Source organism: Nicotiana tomentosiformis, chromosome 4, assembly GCF_000390325.3.
Source record: "Nicotiana tomentosiformis chromosome 4, ASM39032v3, whole genome shotgun sequence".
In the NCBI taxonomy this organism is placed as follows: domain Eukaryota; kingdom Viridiplantae; phylum Streptophyta; class Magnoliopsida; order Solanales; family Solanaceae; genus Nicotiana; species Nicotiana tomentosiformis.
Genome location: NC_090815.1, coordinates 8,228,212 through 8,252,493, shown reverse-complemented (window position 1 = coordinate 8,252,493; position 24,282 = coordinate 8,228,212). Strand labels below are relative to the sequence as shown.

The following is a 24,282-nucleotide window of genomic DNA, read 5'->3' as shown; positions in this document are numbered from 1 at the left end:
TTAGGTCACATCAAATAACGCTAAAAACACAAATCACCCTCCAATTCAAACTTAATGAGCTTTAGAACTTCAAACTTCTATATTCGATGCCGAAATCTATCAAATCACGTCCGATTGACCTCAAATTTTGCACACAAGTCACATTCGATATTACGGACCTACTCCAACTTTCAAAATCAGAATTCGACCCCGATATAAAAAATTCCACTCCCGGTCAAACTTCTCAAAAACCTTCAAATTTTTAGCTTTCGCCAAATGATCCCAAAATGACCTACGGACCTCCAAATCCACATCCGGATGCGCTTCCAATACCAGAATCGCCTTACGGAGCTATTCCCAGACTCGGAATCCCAAACAGATATCGATAACATTGAAATGTACTTCAACCCAAATTTATGAATTTATTCCAAAATGCCAACTTCCACAATAGGCGCCGAAATGCTCCCGGATCATCCAAAACCCGATCCGGACATACACTCAGGTCCAAAATTATCATACGAACCTGTTGAAATCGTCAAATCCCGATTCTGAGGTCGTTTACTCCAAAGTCGAATCCTCCAACTTAAGACTTCCGAAATTAGAATTTTCTTTCCAAATCAACTCCGAACTTCCCGAAATTCAATTCCGACCACACGTACAAGTCATAATACCCGAAGTGAAGCTACTCATGGTCTCAAATCACCGAACGACATGCTAGATCTCAAAACAACCGGTCGGATCGCTACACAATATATAATTTCCTACATATAAGGAAAATTTTGTGTGAGAAATTCTTGTGACATTTCCGGTGGTTAAGGACCAAAACATGTCCCTATGACATAAGTATGAGGTAGACATGATAAAAACATTTATTGTATTTATGTTTTCTGGATATCTTAATGATTTAATCTATATTTTATTAATAATGATTATTTTCTAGGCTCACAGTAAACAATATTGACCTCTGTAATTATTCCTTTTGATCCAATAAATTCAGTATGAAAATGAGCCAATATAGGGAAGAGAGAGTTCATCTCTTTGGGATCCACGATTTAAATACTATAGAGTTTAGTCGACACATATATTCTTTATGGTTCAACCTATAAGGTTTTTAATATTGAATCTATTTTTTTTTTTCAAAATTATTATTGAATTAGTATAAATTTATATATCACGTTGAAGAAGTTGAAATTAGATGAATCCGGTACTATAATGCTACATCCTCCACTTCAAAGGATGGCCATGTTTCGTAGACACTCGCGCATTCCTTTCTTTTATGAATGACTCTCACAAGTATCACTAAATCGAATGCTCGTTTGTTAAAATTTACTCCCTCCGTTTACTTTTACTTGTCCACTATACTATAAAATTATTTTCACTTTTACTTGTCCCCTATACTAAATCAAGAGAAAGACAATCTTTTTTTTTTCTTCTTGTTTTACCCTAATCATTAACTACTCATTCCCCAAATCATTTCCCAGGACTTATGAAAATGATATTACTATTATGGGTAAAATTATAAAATATATAATTCATTTATTTTTTCTTAAAGAAAGTAAAAAAGCCAAAAGCGGACAACTAAAAGTGAATGGCTGGAGTAGTTTATTGTATTTCAACCTTAGATTCTTTTAAGAAATATAATAAATTTCCCCAAAAATACAAATTAAATAACAACGAATTGTAACTGCAATTAAATAAAGTTGAATCAATATATCTCCTTTTAGGGAAAACGAATCTGCTTCTCCCGTCCTCCCCATTCAAGCCACAAAAGAATACAAAATATATATTAAAATAAAATGGCGCTAGAAAGTATAAAAAATCACAAAAATAGCCAAAAAGAAAAAACAATAAGCGAATAAATTGTATTGTACTCCTATATTTTCTCATTATATATAATCTAATTTTACTGTGGAGGGCCTTCAAGTCGAAGATAGTCATACATGACCCCATTAAAAGGACTACCACCTTTAGCTTGCTTCAAATAAATGATATTTTCTCCATTTTGTAGTTCATATCCTGGAATTTGAAAACTGAAAAGACTGTATAATCCATGAATTCCATGTCTTGCTATTGCATTACTCCTCCCAATTCCTGGGGTTTCAAAGTTTGGCCTTCGTCTATCAGGGTTGTTTATTCTTCCCTATAATAATTCAAAGATGAAAAACAATTATAATTTTATCCAAAATACTTTTAATTGAGGAGAAACAAAGAGATAAGTAATGCACTAAACCATTTTTTAATAGGATTTAACTTAAAAAGACGGATAATGTAAATGAATGTTACCACAGTCAGTGCAGCTTAACTTGCTATAGAAGGTATACTTGCATTATTTCAGGTTATTAATTTCATTTATTACGAACAATTAGCTCTAATTATCTTTTATATGCTTTGATAGCATTAGACAGTTCTGCATTGTCAGCGGACAAAAATTAAATTTACGTTGTAAGTGTAATAATTCCATTGGTTTGAAAAAAAAAAAGGACCTTTACATAAATAGCCGGTCGGATTCACTGTTTACTTTTTCTAATCGGTATAATATAGATTATATATTAATTATATACGATTATATACATATTATACATAAATTATATATATTGTACTTCAACCAGCTATTTTTAGTTTAAGTGAAATAGTGAACGGCTATTTTGATTAATTCTTTTAAAATAATGTTAGTGAGAGAGGGTTTGGCTACATACTTGCAAATGGGAATAAGTAGCAGAAGCCAATGCCACGTGGAGTGTGTAAGTTCCCATTGGATCCACAGTTGGAAGTTCAAATGAAATTTGCCATGTTGTTGGTATATATTCCTTGTCTTCAGTTCTCCTGCAATGGAAAAATTCCATAAAAAATATTTTTAAAATGCCAATAATTATATGGCTATTACTACAAAAATATTACTGTTGTAAACAATATACTACTTCTAATTACTTACCTGGTTACATGGGCGTAGAACCAATCGTTACGATAATCACTAACACCAACTTTGTATACTAAATCTTCCTTAGGATATAAATCTGTGTAACGATCCCATAAACCGTATTGTCTAAACCTTCAAATAATAAAAGATAACCAAATCGAGTTATCAGTGAGATGATAAAAGTTTTTTTGTACATACTAATTATACTATCAGTACATAGAACTTAAACTCGTAATTTTTATGTCTAATAGAAGCTTACTTTTGTGTACTATTACTGAGGACACGGTTAGTAAAGTCAGGGAATGGATCAGGGACAAAGAATTCAGCAGCAGTTCTATCAGGGATGCCTATTTCCCATAGAGTTGGACCATTTCTTGGAGGATTATAAATTAAATGACCAAGATTAATATCAATTCCTGCACACATAAAGGTTATTTTTGCAAAAAAATATTTTGAGTCTTAAGCAGGTAATTTTGTAGTTGGAAAAAGGGGAAAGGGGAGAACAAAAAAAGAACCTTGGGTAATGGACAAGGTTTGGTTGTATTTGTAATCTCCAATAACTCCAGGGACCCATGAGTACAAGTTATAAGTTCCGGGTATAATTCCAGTAATCTTAAAATATCCGGTCTCATTTGCTTGAGTCCAAAATTGATAACCCTGAGAGCAAATAAAAAAAAAGTTAAAAAAAGAGAATAAATCATTAAAAAAACTTTAATCTTAACATTTATATAAAGAGTTTAAGTTATATATACTGTCAGTATAAAAAAAAAATTACACATAAATATTACTTATTAAATAGGGGCTTACCTTGGTCTCTTTTTGCCATGATCCAATATCTCCGGGCAAAGCCAATCCAATATATGCAGATTTAGCAAAGATAGGATCATTGCTTATGTACCTAAAACGAAGTTACAGAAACCTTCATTTTTTTTTTCTAAAACACTTTATTATCACCAAATCTACATCTGAGCTTACTAATAAATTAATTAAACGATAAAATGATTTATTAATCAATAGATAATAGAAACTGAGGAAATTCAGTACCTGTCATCGACCAATAATCGCCCGCTAATTGTGCCTCGTTCATTGGCTTTGGGGTAGTCTTTTGATTCTGGGAAATCATATGGCCATTTTGCAGTTTCTTCAAACATCTGCAAATTAAAGAATAAAATTCCATGTTATATGTTAGTTTATTGTTATTATTTTGTAAGAAAATCCAACTAACTAGTAAAATTATCAGGACGGAGCTAGAGTTAAGGCTATGGGTTAGGCTTATCCTAGCAGTTTTAGGCCAAACAAATAGTATTGGTAGTCAGTTTTTGGATTGGTAATTGTAAAATAGCCAGCGTTTGCAAATTCATTGAAAAATAGCTACTATTTTAGCTAAAACACAGAAAGTTCCAGCATAATATGCTGGATTTTGGAGTTCCCGTATATAAACTTCCAGCATATTATGTTGAAACTCCAGCACATCAAAATTCGAACTCCAGTATAATATGCTGGAATTTTTCAGGATTTTTAAAGATGTTTTGTTCAGATTTTATCTTTATATAAAATAAATAGCTAAATTTCGATTACTTTTGAAATTATGACTATATTTTAATTATCACTTGTAAATTAGCTTATTTCTAGTTTTTTTTCCTTTTTATTTTTTAAAAATTCCCAGGATACCCGCAACCGCTACCCTTTAGCTGTGCACTGGTAACCTACTCATTGTGCAAAAGGGCACAAATCCTGTATTTGTCTTAAGTAATCCATTAACTATATATAAATTGTTGATTTAGATCTCATTAACTAAGATTCAAATACCTCTAAAATTTATTGTCTATTTACCTGTGTTTTCGCATCCTCCCAAAGTGTACGATGGTTGTTACCAGAATCTGAGTTGAGATAAAAGAAAACAGGACCAAATACTTTTTTCCATGGCTCTCCTTCTTTGAGATTGACTCCTAATTCTGGACCTGCATAATGTCCACTGAAAAATGTCTGCAAAAAACATAAAACAAAATGCATTAATATTATTATACAAGTTCTTCAAATTATTGTATTACTTATTGTTTGTGCCATCAAATACTTTCACGGTCCAAAAATTTCAGAGCAGAGGTGGATTCACGATTTGAAGTTTATAAGTTCCTACAATAACCTCAAGTAAATATACAATAAGTAACTGGTTTCACAATCAAATATTTATGGATTGTGACATGGGCCAATCTCTCAATTACAATATAATTTCTGTAATAAAGGCTATAGGTTCATCGATTGTGACGTTTACAAAGGGTTAACCCTCGAAATTTGTAGTTCTAGCGTCTCCTCTATTAGAACTTAAACATCATATCCTTTGCAACTTATATAATTAAAGCGAAACATATAAAGAAAAAACTGTTTGACTCCTCAAATAGTAATACAGACGGAATAAAATCGCGCTTACGGCCAAGGATGTTGCACCGGCATGAGAAGTAAGATCTTGCTTCATTGGTCCACCACTACGATATTCATTAGTTGGTGTAATCACCCAAAACCCTACGTGAGGACGATTGCAAATCCATCCATGTACCTTGATATCTTTATCATCGGACGAATATTGGTACTTGTCATCAACCTAAATCATAATAATATTCAATATTAATTATTAATTGCATTTTTTTTAATTAAGTTTAACAAATGCAGTTAATTATGGAGAAAATCACTTAATTGCAATTACCTCATTCTTGAGTTTAGGATTGGATGGATGTGTTATTTTAACAGCTTCTCTGAAGCCAAGGACTTTGCCAGTTGAACGATCTTGATCTGTTGGCATTACCCTTTGCCTATCGTCTGATACAGCCATATATAGGAACCTAAATATAGGACATTAATTCACCAAAATAACAGTTTAAAATACAACAACAACAACAACAACAACAACAATCCAGTATAATCTCACTAGTAGAGTCTGGGGAGGGTAGTGTGTACGCAGACCTTACCCCTACCCTGGAGTGGGATATAGACCCTCGACTCCTTCCCTCCAAGAACTCTCCACCTTGCTTTTGGGTGACTCGAACTCACAACCTCTTGGTTGGAAGTGGAGGGTGCTCACCACTAGAGCAACCCACTCTTGTCACCAGTTTAAAATACTAAATGTAATTTTTCTTCACATTGTTAACAAAGAATAATAGAAGGGGAGTCTTGGCGTAATTGGTAAAGTTAATGTCATGTGACCAGGAGGTCACGGGTTCAAGCCGTGAAAATAGTCTCTTTCAAAAATGATGGGTAAGCATACGTACAATAGACCCTTCCCCGAACCCCGCACAGGAGTATATTGCACCGCACTGCCCTTTTATAACCAAAGAATAATGGAATGCTTAAGTGGACAATGATGGTATTAATGAGGTCACTAACATCTAAACTCGTTTATTGCCGTTTGAATTGTGACTTCTTGACCATTAAAGTATGCCCTTTCAACTGAGTACAATTCGAGCTTAAAGAGCAAGCAGAAACTATACAATTGACGAATTGGTGGTTATTGGACACCTTTCGATAATAATTTATACTAGGTGTATAGGTCAAATAAATCTTAAAACACCTTTAACGACATATTCCTGATTTCCACTCGATTATAGAGAATGTTCTTTTTTGTGCAAAGTACACAAACTCAATTTCATATTGCATGGTTCATTAAAATGTTGAAAGCATGATTTTAAGTTAAAGAAAAATATAAACTATATAAAATAGTAAATTAGGTAAATAGGGCTAATTAGGATTGAATCTTACAAATTTTGTCTGAGCTTAATTGCAATCCTGGCTTCATCTAACCTAAGTGCAGGCATTCCTTCTGGACGTTCAAATATTCCATATGAATAGAATCCAGAACTTCCTCGCAGCATCACAAACCTGTAATTTTTCATGCAAAATTTACCTTTAAATTTTAAATTATGATTGTAAAATCAGGAACAATTTACTTATGGTATTTAGTTGGCATTTATAAACTCACATTATTGATAAGATAATATTAATCATGTAAAAAACTCACCTTTTGTCGATGTTTAGAGGAAGATCATGGTCAGCATTGGAATTCCATGTTTTTGTAAAAGAAACTTCGACTTTATTATCATCTTTTGCTATAACTTGGAAATTTGTCATGAAAAACCTGAGAGAAGTTTTGCATATATAGCATAAAACGTCATGCATATGTTTATGTATATAACATAATTATAAAGCTAAACTATATGGTCTTAATTATTATTAACGTAAAACTCAAGTAACTTACGTATCAAAAGTGCTATCCTTGTCTTCTGGAAGCTTCCACATGGTATCCCAGTATCTGCATTTAAAAAAGAATCATCCAAATATGATAACTAATTGAAGGTGGTAATACTGAACTTATTGTATTATTAAAAAATTGAAGACTTAACCTAAATATATAACCGCATATCCAACCGCTTAAACTAAAAATAGTCAGTAGATGTATAATATGTGTGTAACCCTGTATAATTAGCATATAATTTACGTATACCGGCTAAAAAAGTAAACAGTAAATCCGGCTAGCTTTTTGTGTAAAGATCTAATATGGGTTCAGAATAATATTAGTTAAATGTTTGGTATTATTTCATGTATATATTCATGATCCGTGTCAAAATACTGTATTTGATTGAATGTGCATTCGCCACTGGTAGCCAAAATTCTCCTACCCTAAATTCTACTGTAATTGTAATGGTGAAAAGCTAAGTATGAAAAGGAAAAACCAAATATAACTTACCCTCTCCTTGATTCTGGAAACCTTTTCTCCAAGAGATTATCAATGCCTTTGTAACTTACCCCAGCAATATGTCCAGTTGGATTTGATAGGGTAAGTTGGACGATTCCATTATCTATTATCACCTGATAAATACACAAATATAAGCCTTTCGATCACATAGGAGCACTAATAACCGTCTATCTAATAGTTTAAATTAAAAATAATCGTTGAATATGTAATTCACGTATTATATGTATATAACCATATATAATTAGTGTATAATCTCTATTCACCGACTAGAAAAATAAAAAGTAAATCTAATCAGCTATTTGTGTAAAGATCCCGACTAATTAGTCCATGAAAAAAGTCAATAAGTCATTATGAGATTTTACATGGTGATGTGAGATGTGCAATTTGACTGGAGGATCGTTCTCTGGAGTATACCTGTACGTAATTAGGAGATAGAAACAAAAGAAAAAAAGAAGAAAAAAAAAGTCATGAGATATATGAGTCATACATTAAACTCAACATAGCAACAATGTAAGTTTAATTAACGGATAATTTCACAGACCTCTCTTCAGGTTTTGCCCTATCACACTAACATTCTTTGTGGTTTACAATATTAGCGCATACCTCCCTTATTTTGATTTTCTTGTAACCATTCTTTAAACTCATTTAAAATAAATATAAATAAAATATAATTTGACAGATCTGCCCTTTTAAATATTAATTTCTTTCAATTAGAGAAATTACTTTAAATTTAATTACTCGAGTACTAGAGAAAGTTTGATTTTTCTTGTCATTAAAATGGTCCTTGAAAACAACATAAGAACTAATGAAACTGACCGCTATTTTGTTTGGATATTTTTGGAATATTTCTGAAAAATAAAATAAATAAAATGGGAAGAGACTAATGTCGAATATTAATAACCTAGCTTCGTAAATGTTGTCACCAACTTTGGCCTTTTGTCATGAGCATATTATATATTTGCAAGTTAAGCTACTGGGATACTGTGACTATCTCATTCCATATACATTTTACAAATTGGATAACCTTCTTCAGTAATAACAATAAAATATATTTTAGTAGTTTTGTTACATAGAATAAATTAAAAGCTTAACAATTATACTCTATTTGTAGTTTAAAATATCATCTCGTTACCAGAAGGAAATACACAGGTAGGGGTATATATATGTTGGGTTGATTCGTATTTTTTAACATTAAAAAGGGCAAATCTGTCAAATTGTATTTTATTTAAAGAATATTTATATTTATTTTAAATGATTTTAAAAAATGGTTACAAGAAAATTAAAATAAGGGAGGTGGGCGTAATATTGTAAACCACAAGCAAGGTCAGTGTGATAGGGTGAAACCTAGAGGGAGGTCTCTGAAATTATCCGTTTAATTAATGATCATGTTATAATTAACATCCATTCAACAATGTATAACAAATTGGAGAAATTACAATATCCAGTGTTTTTGTTTTTTGGTTTTCTTTATAAATACTTCTTCTTGTTGTTTTATGCGGATAAAAGAAGGAAAAAACTAAAAGAAACTCTCGATATAGCTAAGTGTTTGAGCTTAAAATTTCACACTGGAAAAAGAAAAAAGAAAAAACAGAAAGTTATTAGTATCTCAGTTTATTTATATATACCTAGCATGCAGCATCCTCGAACTTGTGAAAATCGAGAAAAGCTGGATAATAATTATAAACCATAATAATGTTTGTCGTTGTAGCCTCTTTCCAACCATCTCTCCTATCATAAAACACTGCAAAAGAACAACCATCAACGTTAAAAATATAATTAAGTGAATAAAAACGTATACAATCTTTAATATGCACACAATTACAACTCAATAAGGTATCAAAATATGCAGAGATCTTGACGGTTTAGTTCACACTTGCATCCATTATTAACACTAACAGCTTAAGCTTTTAATCTTAGATGAAGTGGTTGAACAATTTGACGAAGGAACATAGATGAATATTATCACAAACCATGCAAGAAGTATCAACGACAGTTGGCAGAGTCAGGAATTATATATATATATATATATATATAACATATGAAGAAAATAAGTGTAGTCAACATATATATAGTAATATACACCAAAATAAATTTTTAATCTTGCTAAACAGTATAATTTTCCGGCAAAATTTTTATCAACGACATAAAAGAAAGAAAAAAAAAGAGGAAGAGAACTTCATATGTACCATAGAGAAAGCCAAAATTGCTTTGAACTTTGAAGTTCTTGAGGATATTTGCGTATATAAAAGTTGAATGGAGCTTCTGAACCTTTTAGGTTTAAAAGATAATAGTTGAAACTTGAAACCAATAAGATAAACGTAGTTGAACTTCTTATTACAAGTGGTTAGTGTTTCTGTATATATAAAGGATTTAATTACATGCGTACGCACCCATATTTATAAATAAATAAAAATTGTCAAATAAGTAGTACTATTTCATTAAGATTAGAACCTTGACTTCCAGTTTGTATTAGGTATTTACCTTTGACGGTACAAGTACGTCTTTGGACAAAAACGCAGACAAATTAGGATTTCTTCCACTAATATATATATATATATATATATATATATATATATATAGAGCTAGATAAAAATTAATCTATGAATTTTCCGTCCGATCGAAAGAGTTTGGTTTTTAGAGAATTAGGCTTTGGAAATATCTTTAGAAAAATCTTTGTCGGATATGTAAAGTGTCACATTACGTATTCATAAAATGTTATTGAATTACGATGTATTATCGGATATATCTTAAAATATAGTAATATGATCTGTTAAAGCAAAAAACAATATTTACTTTGTATACGGCTATACGCCTAGGTTCTTGAAAAAGATTTTTCGTATTGTAAAGCGGAATTCTCCTTTGACTCAATCTTTAATTGAAGTATAGCATTATAAAAACTCATTTAGAAATTCAATAAGTTTCTCGAAAATTTTGAGAAAATCCGACATAAGACTCGACTTTGATTTTTTCTTTTTATATTTCTTTTCTCGTTTTTTTATTGGTTTACATGAGTAAACCATCCATATCTTTCTTATTCCACTAGCTAGAAGATAATTTGAAAACGTCCCCTTCGTTATTACTTATTTCTTTATGTCAAAGACCAGAAGTTTAGGTTTTATACAAGCCTTTATTTTTTCGATTCCGAAAGCATTAACAACAACAAACTCAGTATAATTTCACAAATGGGCATGGAGAAATTAAAAAATTCTGTTTTCAAAACAAATGGAGTAATACTCTCGAAACTTTTTCCAAAAACTTCTCTAATCATGGGACGTCGTTTCTTTCATGTGCAATATTAAAATTACTGTGGGCAAACATATTAAATTACACTAATTGTAATTTATATAAATTAAATTCTGATCGAAAACCAACAATTGGGTCATGTGTAGTCGCCACGGATTTTTTTCAAAGTCCGTTTTGGTGGTTGAGCCAAACTTTGGCAAAATTCCAATTATTATTGTAACGGAAAATGTCCAAATATGCCCTTATATTATATGAAATTGAGCACATTTGTCCTTCGTTAATATTTTAGTTCAAATATGCCCTTACCGTCACATAGTTGATCCATATATGCCCTTAGAGTTACACAGTAGACTCATATATACCCTTTTCGAAACGGAATTCACCCAAACTAATTAGCTCTTTCATTAATTGTATTAAAGTGTATTATAAATACTATTTTCTTTTTATTAGTACTTTTTTCTTTACCTTTCTCTTTTCTTTCATCTTTTTTCTTTTCTTCTCTTTATTTTTTCCTTTTTCTTTCTCCCTTATCCGATTTCCTCCATTACTGATGTCTTCTCTATTTTCATCACCAATTTCACTTGACAAAACTCATATATTCCAATTACTAAGAAAATTCTCCCATAAAAATATTTTTATAGATCATATGTTTTTAAATTTTTAAATTTTTAAATTTTTACTGAACATATATTTAGTTCTAAAAAATTTAACAAAGTAAGATTGAAATAATATTTATGTAACAAAAAACCCGAAAATCCAACAAAATCGAACAATCCAAACCGATATAATTGGTTTGGTTTGATTTTGATAAAAAAATATCGAACCAACTCGTTCCATGTACACCCCTAATTTACATAGTTAAAAAAAATAGAAAATGTCCAGCTGAAAAAAGACTAACAACTCAAATTTATAACACTACAACTTGAACTCTAGGCTTTTAATCATTAAATTATCTTTTTGGAAATAATTTAAATATTTTGGTCTTTTGAGTATTGTTAAAGGTTGAGATGTTTTTATTATTTTAAATTTTAAATCATAATTTTTGAAATAATTTAATTTTATTTATTTAAAGGGCCAGTGAAATTGGAACTTGATTACCTTATGGGAGAATTTTTTTAGTAATTGGACTTTATGAGTTTTGTCAAGTGAAATTGGTAATGAAAATGGAGAAGACATCAGTAACGAAGGAAATCGGATAAGGGAGAAAGAAAAAGGAAAAAAAAGAGAAGAAAAGAAAAAAGATGAAAGAAAAGAGAAAGGTAAAGAAAAAAAAAGTACTAATAAAAAGTAAATAGTGTTTGTAATACACTTTAATACAATTAAAGAAAGAGCTAATGAGTTTGGGTGAATTCCGTTTCGAAAAGGGCATATATGGGCCAACTGTGTAACTCTAAGGGCATATATGGACCAATTATGTGACGATAAGGGCATATTTGAATTAAAGTATTAACGAAGGACAAATGTGCTCAATTTCGTATAGTATAAGGGCATATTTGGACTTTTGCCCTTCTTGTAATCTAGGCTTAAGCTAAATTGAATTGGGACACCATCCCTATACTACAGACGTTAAGCTAGTAAAATAAGAAACTAAATAATAAAATTTCAATTTTAATACTTTAAGTTATAGTAATAGGGAAGTCAAACAAAATGTCTATGTTTGTTAAAATAAAAATAATATATTCCCTGGTTTGCCAACCCCAACATGCTTTGTAATTTGTACAAATTCAACGACCTTCATTTCTTGTGAAGGCATAAAAATAGAATGTTGGGTAAAAAACACTGCTATCATACCAAATAAGTTAGAAACTTTGAACAATATTTGGTCATATGATTTAGGCATATATAGTCCTGATCATCCTGAATACTTAACATTAAAAATTTATTTTGTGACCAGTGAATTAGATTTCGATTTATCTAGTTCACTTATAAGATTAAATTGTATGTAAATGTATTTATTTTCTCTGCATTGACACGATCAATACTACTATCGGAGTGAAACAAGGGATCTAAAGAAGAAGAGAGGCTAGACTATATTAGTAACAATCAAACCTTGTATGTGTATCTTCAAATATTTTGGAGATAAATACCAATTAGAAGGTCTGAGACGACCCAGAAAGCACTTGATCATATCATGATCTGATTTGTAAGCCTACTTGGGTCTTGAGTATTTACTTGTAAGAACGGAATTCTTTATTTTGTAATAGATAGTTGCAACTCCGTAAAAAAAGATCCAGTCAAATTTTTCTTACATTGAACAATTCCCATATCATATATGTCTATGTGTAAATACTGGTACCATATATATATATATATATATATATATATATATATATATATATATATATATATATATATATATATATAAAATATGGAGATATGGATTCATTTGGTTCTTTTTATTCTTGCTAGAACTGAATGATTAAAAATTATCATGTCCAGTTCCATCGAGGGATGGATCTATAAGAATTCACCTATCCCAATAACAAAAAAAGCCTGACTTGGATGATCGTGTATGGGTCATAATTATTATGGAGAGCCCACGTAGCCCAATGATCTTTTATATATTTTTCGAGTGAATTGTAATCTATAGTAACGAGTTAGCAACTTTTTTTGACTAGATTACCAATTAATGGTTATCCGGAGATTTATGTACGTAATTCCTAATAAGCAACCTATTTGTGTAGTATTTTTTATGCCGTCTACATTCTCAACAGAGTTAAAGTGAAATGAGAGTAGTGTGAAAAAAAGTCAAATATTAGTTAACTAGATAAATTTAAAAAAAATTCTCGTTGGTTAAATAAATAGAGAAAGAAAGAGAGTTTACTTTCAAGCAAACGTGCGACAAGGTGTTTGAATCATAGCATGACAAAAGTTCCACACTTAAGATTTCCAAAGTCATTTATAGAAATTTTGAGTTTTTGTTGCTTTTTGAACTTCTAATTGTATCAGCATCCCCCAATTTCCCCTTTATATTATATCCACCAAAGAAAAAGTTATGTAGTTATATCATCTGTTCTATCCGATCGAGTTTTGCTTTTTTAAAAAAGACGGGAGATTAAAAAAGAATCCACACCATTTAAGAAGAATAGTAGCAATTCCCCAATCCTAACAAAGTAATTCCTCCGGAATCCAATGAATAACAACGATTACTTAGAATCAGCTTGCGAATTTGTTCAATCATTTGCAGGAGGGCCTTCAAGTCGAATATAATCATACATGAGTCCACTCCAGGGGCTTGAACCTCTACTTTGCTTAAGAAATATAACATTTTTTCCAGTAGCAAAAAGAAATCCAGGGACATTTATACTATACAACCAATACAATCCATGAATTCCATGTCTTGCAATCACGTTATCTTTGCCTATCAACCCTGTCGTAAAGTGAGGTACATGATCTGCATCTTGATCGTTTACTCGAATCTAAACAATTAAAACACAGAGTGAGTCGAAAAAATACAATAGATACAAGAGAAATTTTGCAGATATACAAAGAATGTGAAAATATGTTAGTCCATACTTGTAATTCAGCTTCATTTATTGAAGCCAATGCTAGCTGAAGTGTATAATTTGAAGACTTCTCCACTTCTTGAAGATCAAACACAATTTGCCATGTTGTTGGTATATATGTTTTGTTCCCTTCATCGCTGTTTGGCAAAAATATTACAATCAAGATTAAAACAATAGAATAGGACAGACAACGAACGTGCAAATTACAACATACAACCTGCTATAACAGATTAAATTACACCGATATTTTAAGAATTATTTACTATATGTCGTCAATGTAAATAAGTTAATTTTATCCTTTTTTAGGTCTATAGGTTAGGAACTTGAAGACATTACTCTTATTCTCATTACCACTGCAATAATATTTGTGAATAATAAACAAGCTAAAGGGAAAAGGATGTTTTCGGACATACTTGAAAGTACATCTATTTACATGAGCAAAGAACCAATCTGTTTGATAGTTGCTTGATCCAACAGTGTAGATTAAATCATCATTAGGGTATAGTTGTGTGTAACTATCCCATAGTCCATATTGCCTAAACCTGAAAAAACGAACAGAACAAGTTCTGATTGAGTCAAGAAAAAACTTGAGAAAAAAATTAGACGCATAATTTAAACGAAGTTGACTCACTTTTCTGCGTAATGTTCGATGTATAACTGGTTTTGGAGTCTTGGTTGTGGATTAGGAATGAAAAATTCTGCAGCAGTTCTTTCAGGAATGCCTATTTCCCACAATGTTGGCCCATTCCTTGGAGGGTTATACACTAGAGTTTGCAGCCTAGTTCTTGATCCTGTTTTTACGTAGCTATGTTCAGTGGCGAAGCCGAGAATTTCATTTAGGGTGTTCAAACTTGAAATAAGTAAAAAAAAATTCCGGGTGTTCAATATATGTTATATACTATTAAAAATTTAATATTTTACTTATATATACAGTATAATTTTTCGACGAAGGGTGGTCAGTTGACCACCCTGAGAGCTATGTACCTTCGCCCCCGGATATGTTAGATATGTACTGAACATTATTAGTACTATCATGTTAACAAAAATGTGAAAATCAAGGAAATTCTACCCCGTAAGTGTAGTTTAACGTTTTATAGCAAGCTACTTGCGGTATATTCTAGTTAACTAGTTTCACTTACTATCAACAGTTACATATAGTTATCTTTGAGGTGATCGAACAGTATAAAAGTTGAGTATATAAAAACTAAATGCGTCAACTTTATCAAACATTGACTTGACTTTACGAGTTAACATGGTATTTCATTTTTAACCCTAGCCCCACTTCAAGAGGACTAAGAGTCGTATTATCTTATTTATTTCATGTGACTCGAACTCTTGACCTATCGGTTAAAAGTAAAAGTATTGTTTCACAATTCGAGCCTAAATTTCATCGGTCAGTATGGTACCGGATTTTAAGTGGATGGAGCAACTAAAAGTGTTTTATGCAAACCTGGGGTAATGTTGATGTAGTTCTTGAATTTGTAATCACCAATAAATCCAGGAACCCAAGCATACAGGCTATAATTGCCTGGGATGATATTTTTAATCAAAAAATATCCTTCATTATCTGTTTGAGTCCAAAATTGATAACCCTGAAGAACATTAAACAAAAATCATGTATTGGTGGAAAAAAATTCTAATGCAGCTAAAAAATAAAAGATAAAAATGGTGCTAAAAATACTTAAATATAAACCTTATTTTCAGTTTGCCATGACCCTACATCTCCAGGTGCAGCCAACCCAATGAAAGCAGAATTTGCAGTGATAAATCTTTTACTTACATAGCTGCAATAAGAAACTTGTAGTTTGATAATAATCAATAAAAAAATAATCGTTCGATTTCGTATAAACTAGCTAGTAGAGAAATAGTAAGTTAATATACCTGTCGCTAATGAGTAATCTGCCACTTACAGTACCCCGTTGATCAGCTGTAACGAAATCTTGCGAAAGAGGGAAATCGTATGGCCAATTTTCGGTTTCTATTAACATCTGTTTGTATTAAAGTCGAGTCAGATTGATAATTAAGAAAAGACCTTGTACTATACTTAAATTGGATTGTAACATAGATCAGTACCTGTTCTTTTGCATCTGTCCATAGTGTGAGAATATCTTCATCATCAGATGAGACAGAATTTAGGTAGATATAAACAGGGCCAAAAACCTTTTTCCAGGGCTCTCCATTTCGAAATCTTAGTGCTAGAATATCTCCAGCATAATGTGTACTAAACAACATCTGTTACATCAATTGTATGGACATATATGTTTATATTTGCTTTCACAATTCATAGTTTTTACCTAACACTTGTGATGGGAGCCTCGGAGCAATTGTCAAGTTGTCTTCGTATGACGTATAAGTCACGGGTTCGAGCCGTGGAATCAGTCATTGACGTTTGCATCAGGGTAGACTGCCCTTCCCCAGACCTTGCGTGGATGCAGAATACTTTGTGTATAGGACTACCCTTTACTTAAAACTTATGTTAGGTGGATCCTTCATTTTTCTTGACGTACCCCCGACTTATATTATACTTTTAAAATTATGAGTTCAAATATAATATTTATTTAAATTATAATATATATATATATATATATATATATATATATATATATATATATATATATATATAAACTATATATTGAAAATACTAGATTCGATTGAATTCACAACACAGAGGCTACATATGTCACTGACAGTGCGGATTCTAGGTGTTTTCCATGTAACATATGGTAAAACCAAAATTATGTTGTTCTTATTTTTTTCAAGAAATGGTATGATTTTTATTCATAGAAATTTCTGGCATCATTATAAAATATGGATTAAGAAATAAAGGATATGTAATCTTATAAGAAAAATAAGAACACTTATGCAGCTAACATATGATATACTCACAGATAAAGTTATTGGGCCGGTGTGAGAAGTGAGATCTTGTTTAACAGGCCCACCTGTTCTGAACTCATTACTAGGTGTAATCATCCAAAATCCAGTTCTTGGGTTTGGGCTGATCCACCCATGGACCCGATTATCCTTGTCTTCAACAGAGTACTGATACTTATCGTCCACCTAGATACAAAAAAATATATGGCATAATTAACCTAAATAGTCGCTTATCCAATCACTAAAATTAAAAATATCCAGATAATATACCAACAACAACAACAACCCAGTATAATCTCACTAGAGGGTCTGGGGAGGGTAGTGTGTACGCAGACCTTACCCCTACCCTGGGGTAGAGAGGCTGTTTCCGATAGACCTTCGGCTGGGCTCTCCAAGAACTCCCCACCTTGCTCTTGGGGTGACTCAAACTCACAACCTCTTGGTTGGAAGTGGAGGATGTTTATCACTAGAGCAACCCACTCTTGTTAGCCGGATAATATACCATATATGTATAATCATATACAATCAATATATATTTTATATATACTGGCTAGAAAAAGTAATATAGTAAATGATTATTTGTGTAAATATCTAAAAATATATTAGCAGCGATAAAATCAAATGTCAAAGGAAATAAAAGGATAAAAGATAGGGGGAAAAGCACGGTCTAGTCTGTTTTCGGACTGGTAATTAAAATATAGCTAGCGTTTGCAAAGTCATTGAAAAATAGCCTATGTTTTGTTGAAACACAAAAAGTTCCAGTATAATATGCTGGATTATGGAGCTCCTGCATATAAACTTCCAGCTTATTATGTTGGAATTCCAGCACACAGAAAGCTCCAGCATAATATGTTGGATTATGGAGCTCTTGTGTATTAACTTCCAGCTTATTATGTTGGAACTCCAGCACATTATGCTAGAATCTCATATGTAAAAAATTCGAACTCCAGCATATTATGCTGGAATTTTTTCAGATTTTTAAGGGTGTTTTTGTTCAAATTTTATGTTTGCATGAAAAATTGGCTAAATTTTCGGTTACTTTTGAAACTTTGGATATTTTTTTAGTTACCAATTGTAAATCTGGTTATTTCTGATTTTTTTTCCCTACACAGTAGTAGTAGTAGTAGTAGTAGTAGTAGTAGTAGTTAAGAAGTGTATGAAGAATTTAAATTCAGAATAATCAAGAAATCTACCTCTCCTTTGAGGAAAGAATTAGTTGGGCTTGTAAGAAGTACAGCTTCTGGGTAATCAAGTTCTCGGCCCATTTCTCGATCTTTAGCTGTGGGCATTATCCTCTGCCTTTCATCTGAAATAGCCATATATGGGAACCTGCCCAAAAAGTTAGCAAACTATTTGTTTTACAACCATGGCCAAAACTAAGGCAGTGATACTAAAATTAGTTTGAAAAACTTTCTTGTTACAAAAAAAAAAAAAATTAGTTAATTTTGGAGCAATAAAGTAAAAGTTAAGCAATAAACTCGAACCCGACTAATCCAAATTCTCTCTCTCTCTCTCTCTCTCTCTCTCTCTCTCTCTCTCTCTCTCTCTCTCTCTCTCTCACACACACACACACACACACACACACATATATATATATATATATATATATATATATATATATATATATATATATATATATTATTTATTATTATTATTTTTTATTTTTTTACTTGTTACATACAATTTTTCATTAAGCTTGAAAGCCATTCTTCCTTGGTAGACGTCTATGTCTGGCCATCCTTCCAAGCGTTCCAAAATTGCATAGGAGTAAAAGCCATTATTACCCCGGAGAATTATAAACCTAGAAGAATTAAACAAAATATTAGTGAAGGAAAAACATTAATTTCACATAATCTTTCTTGATTTTGGCATTTCAAAGGCAGGAAATTGCTTTCCGCGAAAATATGTTATCTGTTATTATTTTGAGAAATCATTTTCTAGCATATTGTTAGATTTAAAATCACGTATATATGATATTTAAAAGGTTGACAACAGTCGGGATATTATTCGAATCAAGTGATCTGTAATAAAAATTGCTCTACTAGTAGAGCAAAATGCCTATAGATGATATGATTTGGTTAATTTAACGTGACCAAACACAAAAATGTAAATTCATCAATTTTTTTAAATCTTTTTTGCATCATACCCGAATACACTTTCTGTGATCATCCAATATTTGGCATTTAAAATTTCTGAGTGAGTAAATAAGACTCAAAACGGTTAAATTAATGGTAATTAATATTTATGGCAAAGATTAAAAGACTTACACTGCACCTTTTGTCAACGTTCATTGAAAGACTTGAGGAATTTAAAGGCTTCCAAGTCCTTGTGAATGAAATCTCTACTTGATTTTCATCTTGCAGTATAACCTCAAAGTTTGTTCCTTCAAGTCTACAATCATAAAATTTAAAATTCTTTTCAGTTTCGAGTAAAGTTCAAAACTATTCATTTTTCGTATTTTTAATTAAAAAATAGTCACATATTCAAAAGTTATTGAAGTAATAACCAACTTTGGAAATTCATGACAATATAATGGATTTTGAACTTGAAAAAAGAGACTCCATGATAGTATGCTAGACGAAATTCAGGACATTGCCATGGAATTTTAATTTTTTTATGTTCGAAATCCATGACACTATCATGAATTTCAAAAATCGGAACAGTATTATGAATTTTTTCACTTGTTTGAATTTGAAATTCTTGACAATGTCATGGTATTTCATCATTAAAATGATTATTTTTCAACCAAACACTGGCTATTATAAAAAAAACTAGTATGAAAAGTGACTAGCCCGTAAAATTTTTACTTCAGTTTCTCATATTCAATAAATGAGTCTAATTTTTTTTTATAAAAAAATCCAAAAATTAAAACTTCAGAAAGGAAAAAAAACAAACTTACTTGTCATAGATGATTCCTGGTTTTTCTGCTTTATTCCAAACAATATCCCAATACCTATAATTTTTTGTATCATTATTTCAACATTATGTGAAAACCTAAAAAGGAGCAAATATATAGACGGCTTATAAGACTTAACATACCCTCTATTGTTTAGTTTATTTTCATTTTCCAATAAATTATCAATGCCATTGTATTGTATAGCAATAACCATTCCCCCAGGAACAGAAAATGTGATGTTGAACAGGCCATTATCCACCAACACCTGCAAATGGGAAAATAAATATTCGTATTAATTTACAAGTAAATGCATTTACTACTAATTAAAAGCTCTATGATCATTTAATTTATTTGAGTAATGTGAAGAAAAAAAACAGTAGAATAAGGTTGTAAGAATTATTGTAGAGGTTATTACATGATTATTCAGTTTATGTAATTGTACTGGAGGGTATAAGGATTGCAAGTCCAAATGGCTGTTCTTCTTGGTAATTCTCCTGAAAAACAAATACAGAAAACCCAAAAAAAAAATGATGTGATAAGAAGAGGCGGATCTAGAATTTCTTGAACATGAGTGTACTACTAAAAATATATTTTTAAAAAAAGTATTAAGTGAGAATTGATCTATATTCCTCTGGGTAAATAACTCAATATTCAATCAAGTGCATCGGGTGCCAATAGATAATATTAGACTAATTCTAGAAAATACATACATAAAATACCTAATTTGACAAAGAGACCATCAGTTCACGTACCCTTGATTTGGGCTATAAATCTGCCCATGGTGATAAGAGTTTTGATAACTTAATTTTAAATTACCCTAAAAGTTTAACCACAAATAGAGATGTTACCACATTAATACTGCAACTTTATAGCCCGTTTGACCAAGTTTGAAAAATCAGCTTATTTTGAGATATTTTTTTTTTCAAAAGTATTTTTTTCAAAAGTACTTTTGGAGAGAAACAGTTTGTGTTTGACTAATTAATTTAAAAAGTACTTCTAAGCAGCAATTAGTATTTGACCAAATTTTTAAAAAGTGTTTCTAAAAGTATTTTTCTCAAAACTGCTTATCAAAAAAGTGTTTTTGCGAAAAACTACATTTTTCTGCTTCTGCTTCTTCTCAGAAGCACTTTCACTTTTTTTTCTCCAAAAACCTTGGCCAAACACTTCAAATTTAAAAAAAAAAACTTTTTTTAAATAAAAAAAAATACTTTTGAGCTTTAAGAAATTTGGCCAAATATGCTATTAATCCCATCTATCCTAAGTTATTGAGCTTGAGTAACTTTTTTAAAACCACTAAACATTTTACGTTTAGACTCCTAATATCGAACCACTAAACATTTTTGTTTGTTTTTCTATATGTTCTTTTCTTGGAAAAAGGTAGGGGACCCATATATTAATAGGTTAATTATGGTAGAGCATAATCACTTTAAAGCTAAAAAGCATTATTCACTAAGCACTTAGTGAATAAAATAGCATATAGCACTAACATTATTTCGAAAAGAAAGACATACCTTTCCCTCAGCAGAAGAAAACTAAGTCATGCGCCCATCAATGACGGTACTAAAAGGGGGAAAAAGAAGAAAAACAAAACAAAAGACAACTTGTGTGCCTTGAACTTAGAATGTTCTAAAGTGAGAGGTGCACATGTAAATGGTAACTGGTTGGAGACCACTAACGGTTTGTTGTGAGAATGCCGTCATTTTTAATCGGAGGTTTTAGATTGATTTATGCTATATGAATTGAGTCGCCTTTAGTAAAAAGTATTTTTTCTTCAAAGTGAGATTTCGTGGCGGGATTATTGGAGCTCCAAAACGAATATGTGGGGAGAAATTGGTTGGAGAGGAAAAATATTTTGGATCAAACCCTCTTTTTTCTTTCTTTTTGTCACTTCTCATTTTTTATATAGCTAGTTTGCCATCTCACTCATTATGTGGTTAAATAGTTTATAAAAACTCCTTTTTTAAGTTTGTTAAAAAAAGGAAAGATAAAAAGAAACAAGAACAAGAAAACAGAAAGCCAAAAGCAAAGATATGTGAACATTGTCCTTCCCATGACCCTTCAACTATAAGTTCAATAGGTACCACAAAGTATATTTTGGAATTGTTGAGATATCTCCACCTTAATTGGATTTCTTGGGTTAAAGTACTGGAATTTCATAAGAATATTTTAATTTTTTTTAGTAGATGGTGCGAATCTGAATTAGTCGGGTGTATGGGTTTAGCATACACAATAGTTAAACCAAAAGGAAAAACAAGATGCACTACCTGAAAACAAACTAGCAGACAAAAAGCAACAAACCAAACGAAAAAATAAAAGTTCCAGTTCTCTATATTCTCATTCATCATCTCAAACAAAATTCAAGAATTCCATTTCCTATAATATGTTAAGCAACTAAGAAAGCATAAGTTGACAGAACAGAGAAGATAACAAGACAACCATAGTATTATATATTTTGCTGATAGTGGAGATAAAAATTTAAACTAAAAGCAAAAGAAAGATAAAGAACTGAATTATACCTTGTTGCTGCACATTCAATTAGCAAGAATAGCTGAAGTAAAATGCCCAACAATCCAAGAACAGACCTCCATTCTCTATTCCTCCCAACTTTCTTCATTTTTCCAACTCTTTTGCAGTTTTCACTCTCCCTGCAAAGACACCTTAGTATGTCATATATGTATATAGCTTACTTTGAAGTATAATCTTTTGAATGTTTCTTAGAGTTTAATATTCTTTGCATTTACGTAATCAGATTACTTATTATGTAATTACAGATAAATCTCTTGATAAGTATTAATAATATATACAAATGGTAACTAACTTGGTATCACAAGTTAAAATACTCTAATAGTGCGAAAAATAATTATACTGTCAGTATATATAACTTAAATTCATTTTTTTTTTACCATTGCCATTTATTCTTGAAGGCATATAGAAGAATATAAACGCCAAGATAAAACAAGAAGAACTTAAAGAAGAAAATATGCATACCTCTGCAGAGACAAGAAGCAAATGTTGTATGTATGTTTTTTTAAGGTGTGAATTCAAAGGAGGAAAAAGCGTTACAAGGTTATTATAAGAAGTAAAGTTTCAATTCATTTTTCTTTCAAACAGTACTAGACATATGCTTTCAACAATGCCCTCTCTCTTGTATTTATAGAGCTAAGCATTTGCTAGGGATTTGAACTTTGAATAAGAATCATTAATTATATTACTTAAAGTTAAGATGATAATTACCAAATTCTTCGCATCTTTAAAAATTTCTGTAATCTGAGAAGGGAAGACCCCAACCTTGCCAAATTAATACTAACATGAAATGTGTCTTTTGCATATTCTTTTATCACCTAACTGTAGTTAATTAATATATATTTTTACCTCATTATTATTTAACCATGATAATATATATTTTTACCTCATTATTATTTAACTATGATAAAATTATTTTGGTTTGGTATAAACACTGGATGCGCGTGAATTTTTACTCAGAGGCGACATTCTCCTTTCCTAGTTAAATATGGTTTGAAAGTTTTGCACCATGTGCTTCAATGTTTGTACCTTGCTGTGGTAATCTAACCATTATTAGTTCCCAAATAGAGGTATTCGGACTTCGGTAATTGTAGCTGATTTCTTGCTATCAGTTCTGCTTATAAATAATGCAGTTGGTACTTTAATTTTGTCATTTGTCAAAAATGTAGTAAGTTGTTTCGGGTGGTTAGTCTAAAGTTTGAAAACAGTTAGTTAACACCTATATGTTTAGGATATTGAGCATATTGGACTAAATTGTAAAAAGATTTAACTTGTACATACTTATCGCTATCAAAAAATTTATATTATCGTGTGTTCAAACTTGTTGAAGCATATAGTTTTTCTTTTTTAGGTTACAAACTTATTCCTCTTTTAATAGACGATAACATATAATTCGTAGTTATTATTTAGGTGACTCGACAGTAAAAAATATTTACACTTTAAATCAAGAGAAGTTATTTTTATTTACACCTTAAATCATTATACTGAAAAAGGATAATGCTTCTCCTAGCTAGCTAGCATTGTGAGAACTTAGCTTAGGTCTAAAAATAACTAAAGACTTTTAGCACTTTCATAAATGCCAACTCATAAAAATCATGCTCAT

The 24,282-nt window shown here is 31.0% G+C and overlaps 2 protein-coding genes across 2 annotated transcripts; both read right to left on the bottom strand.

Moving 5' to 3' along the window:
- Window positions 1-1,668: 1,668 nt before the first annotated feature.
- LOC104105339 (uncharacterized) lies at window positions 1,669-9,950 on the bottom strand. The gene is made up of 17 exons (XM_018773861.3): window positions 9,827-9,950; window positions 9,266-9,381; window positions 8,003-8,054; window positions 7,632-7,753; window positions 7,143-7,196; window positions 6,906-7,022; window positions 6,647-6,766; window positions 5,598-5,733; window positions 5,325-5,495; window positions 4,730-4,882; window positions 3,941-4,047; window positions 3,704-3,794; window positions 3,412-3,553; window positions 3,156-3,312; window positions 2,912-3,028; window positions 2,676-2,802; window positions 1,669-2,119 (listed from the first exon to the last, which is right to left on the bottom strand). Exons 1-17 carry the CDS (start codon window positions 9,827-9,829, stop codon window positions 1,883-1,885), a joined length of 2,022 nt encoding a protein of 673 aa, XP_018629377.3. The 5' UTR covers window positions 9,830-9,950; the 3' UTR covers window positions 1,669-1,882.
- Window positions 9,951-13,938: 3,988 nt separating this feature from the next.
- Window positions 13,939-23,281, bottom strand: LOC104087224 (uncharacterized). Its single transcript, XM_070199531.1, has 17 exons — window positions 23,145-23,281; window positions 22,673-22,801; window positions 20,572-20,650; window positions 20,300-20,421; window positions 20,160-20,213; window positions 19,535-19,651; window positions 18,942-19,061; window positions 18,454-18,589; window positions 17,276-17,446; window positions 16,463-16,621; window positions 16,271-16,377; window positions 16,083-16,173; window positions 15,840-15,981; window positions 15,021-15,180; window positions 14,803-14,931; window positions 14,400-14,526; window positions 13,939-14,302 (listed from the first exon to the last, which is right to left on the bottom strand). Exons 2-17 carry the CDS (start codon window positions 22,768-22,770, stop codon window positions 14,057-14,059), a joined length of 2,058 nt encoding a protein of 685 aa, XP_070055632.1. The 5' UTR covers window positions 22,771-22,801; window positions 23,145-23,281; the 3' UTR covers window positions 13,939-14,056.
- Window positions 23,282-24,282: the final 1,001 nt, after the last annotated feature.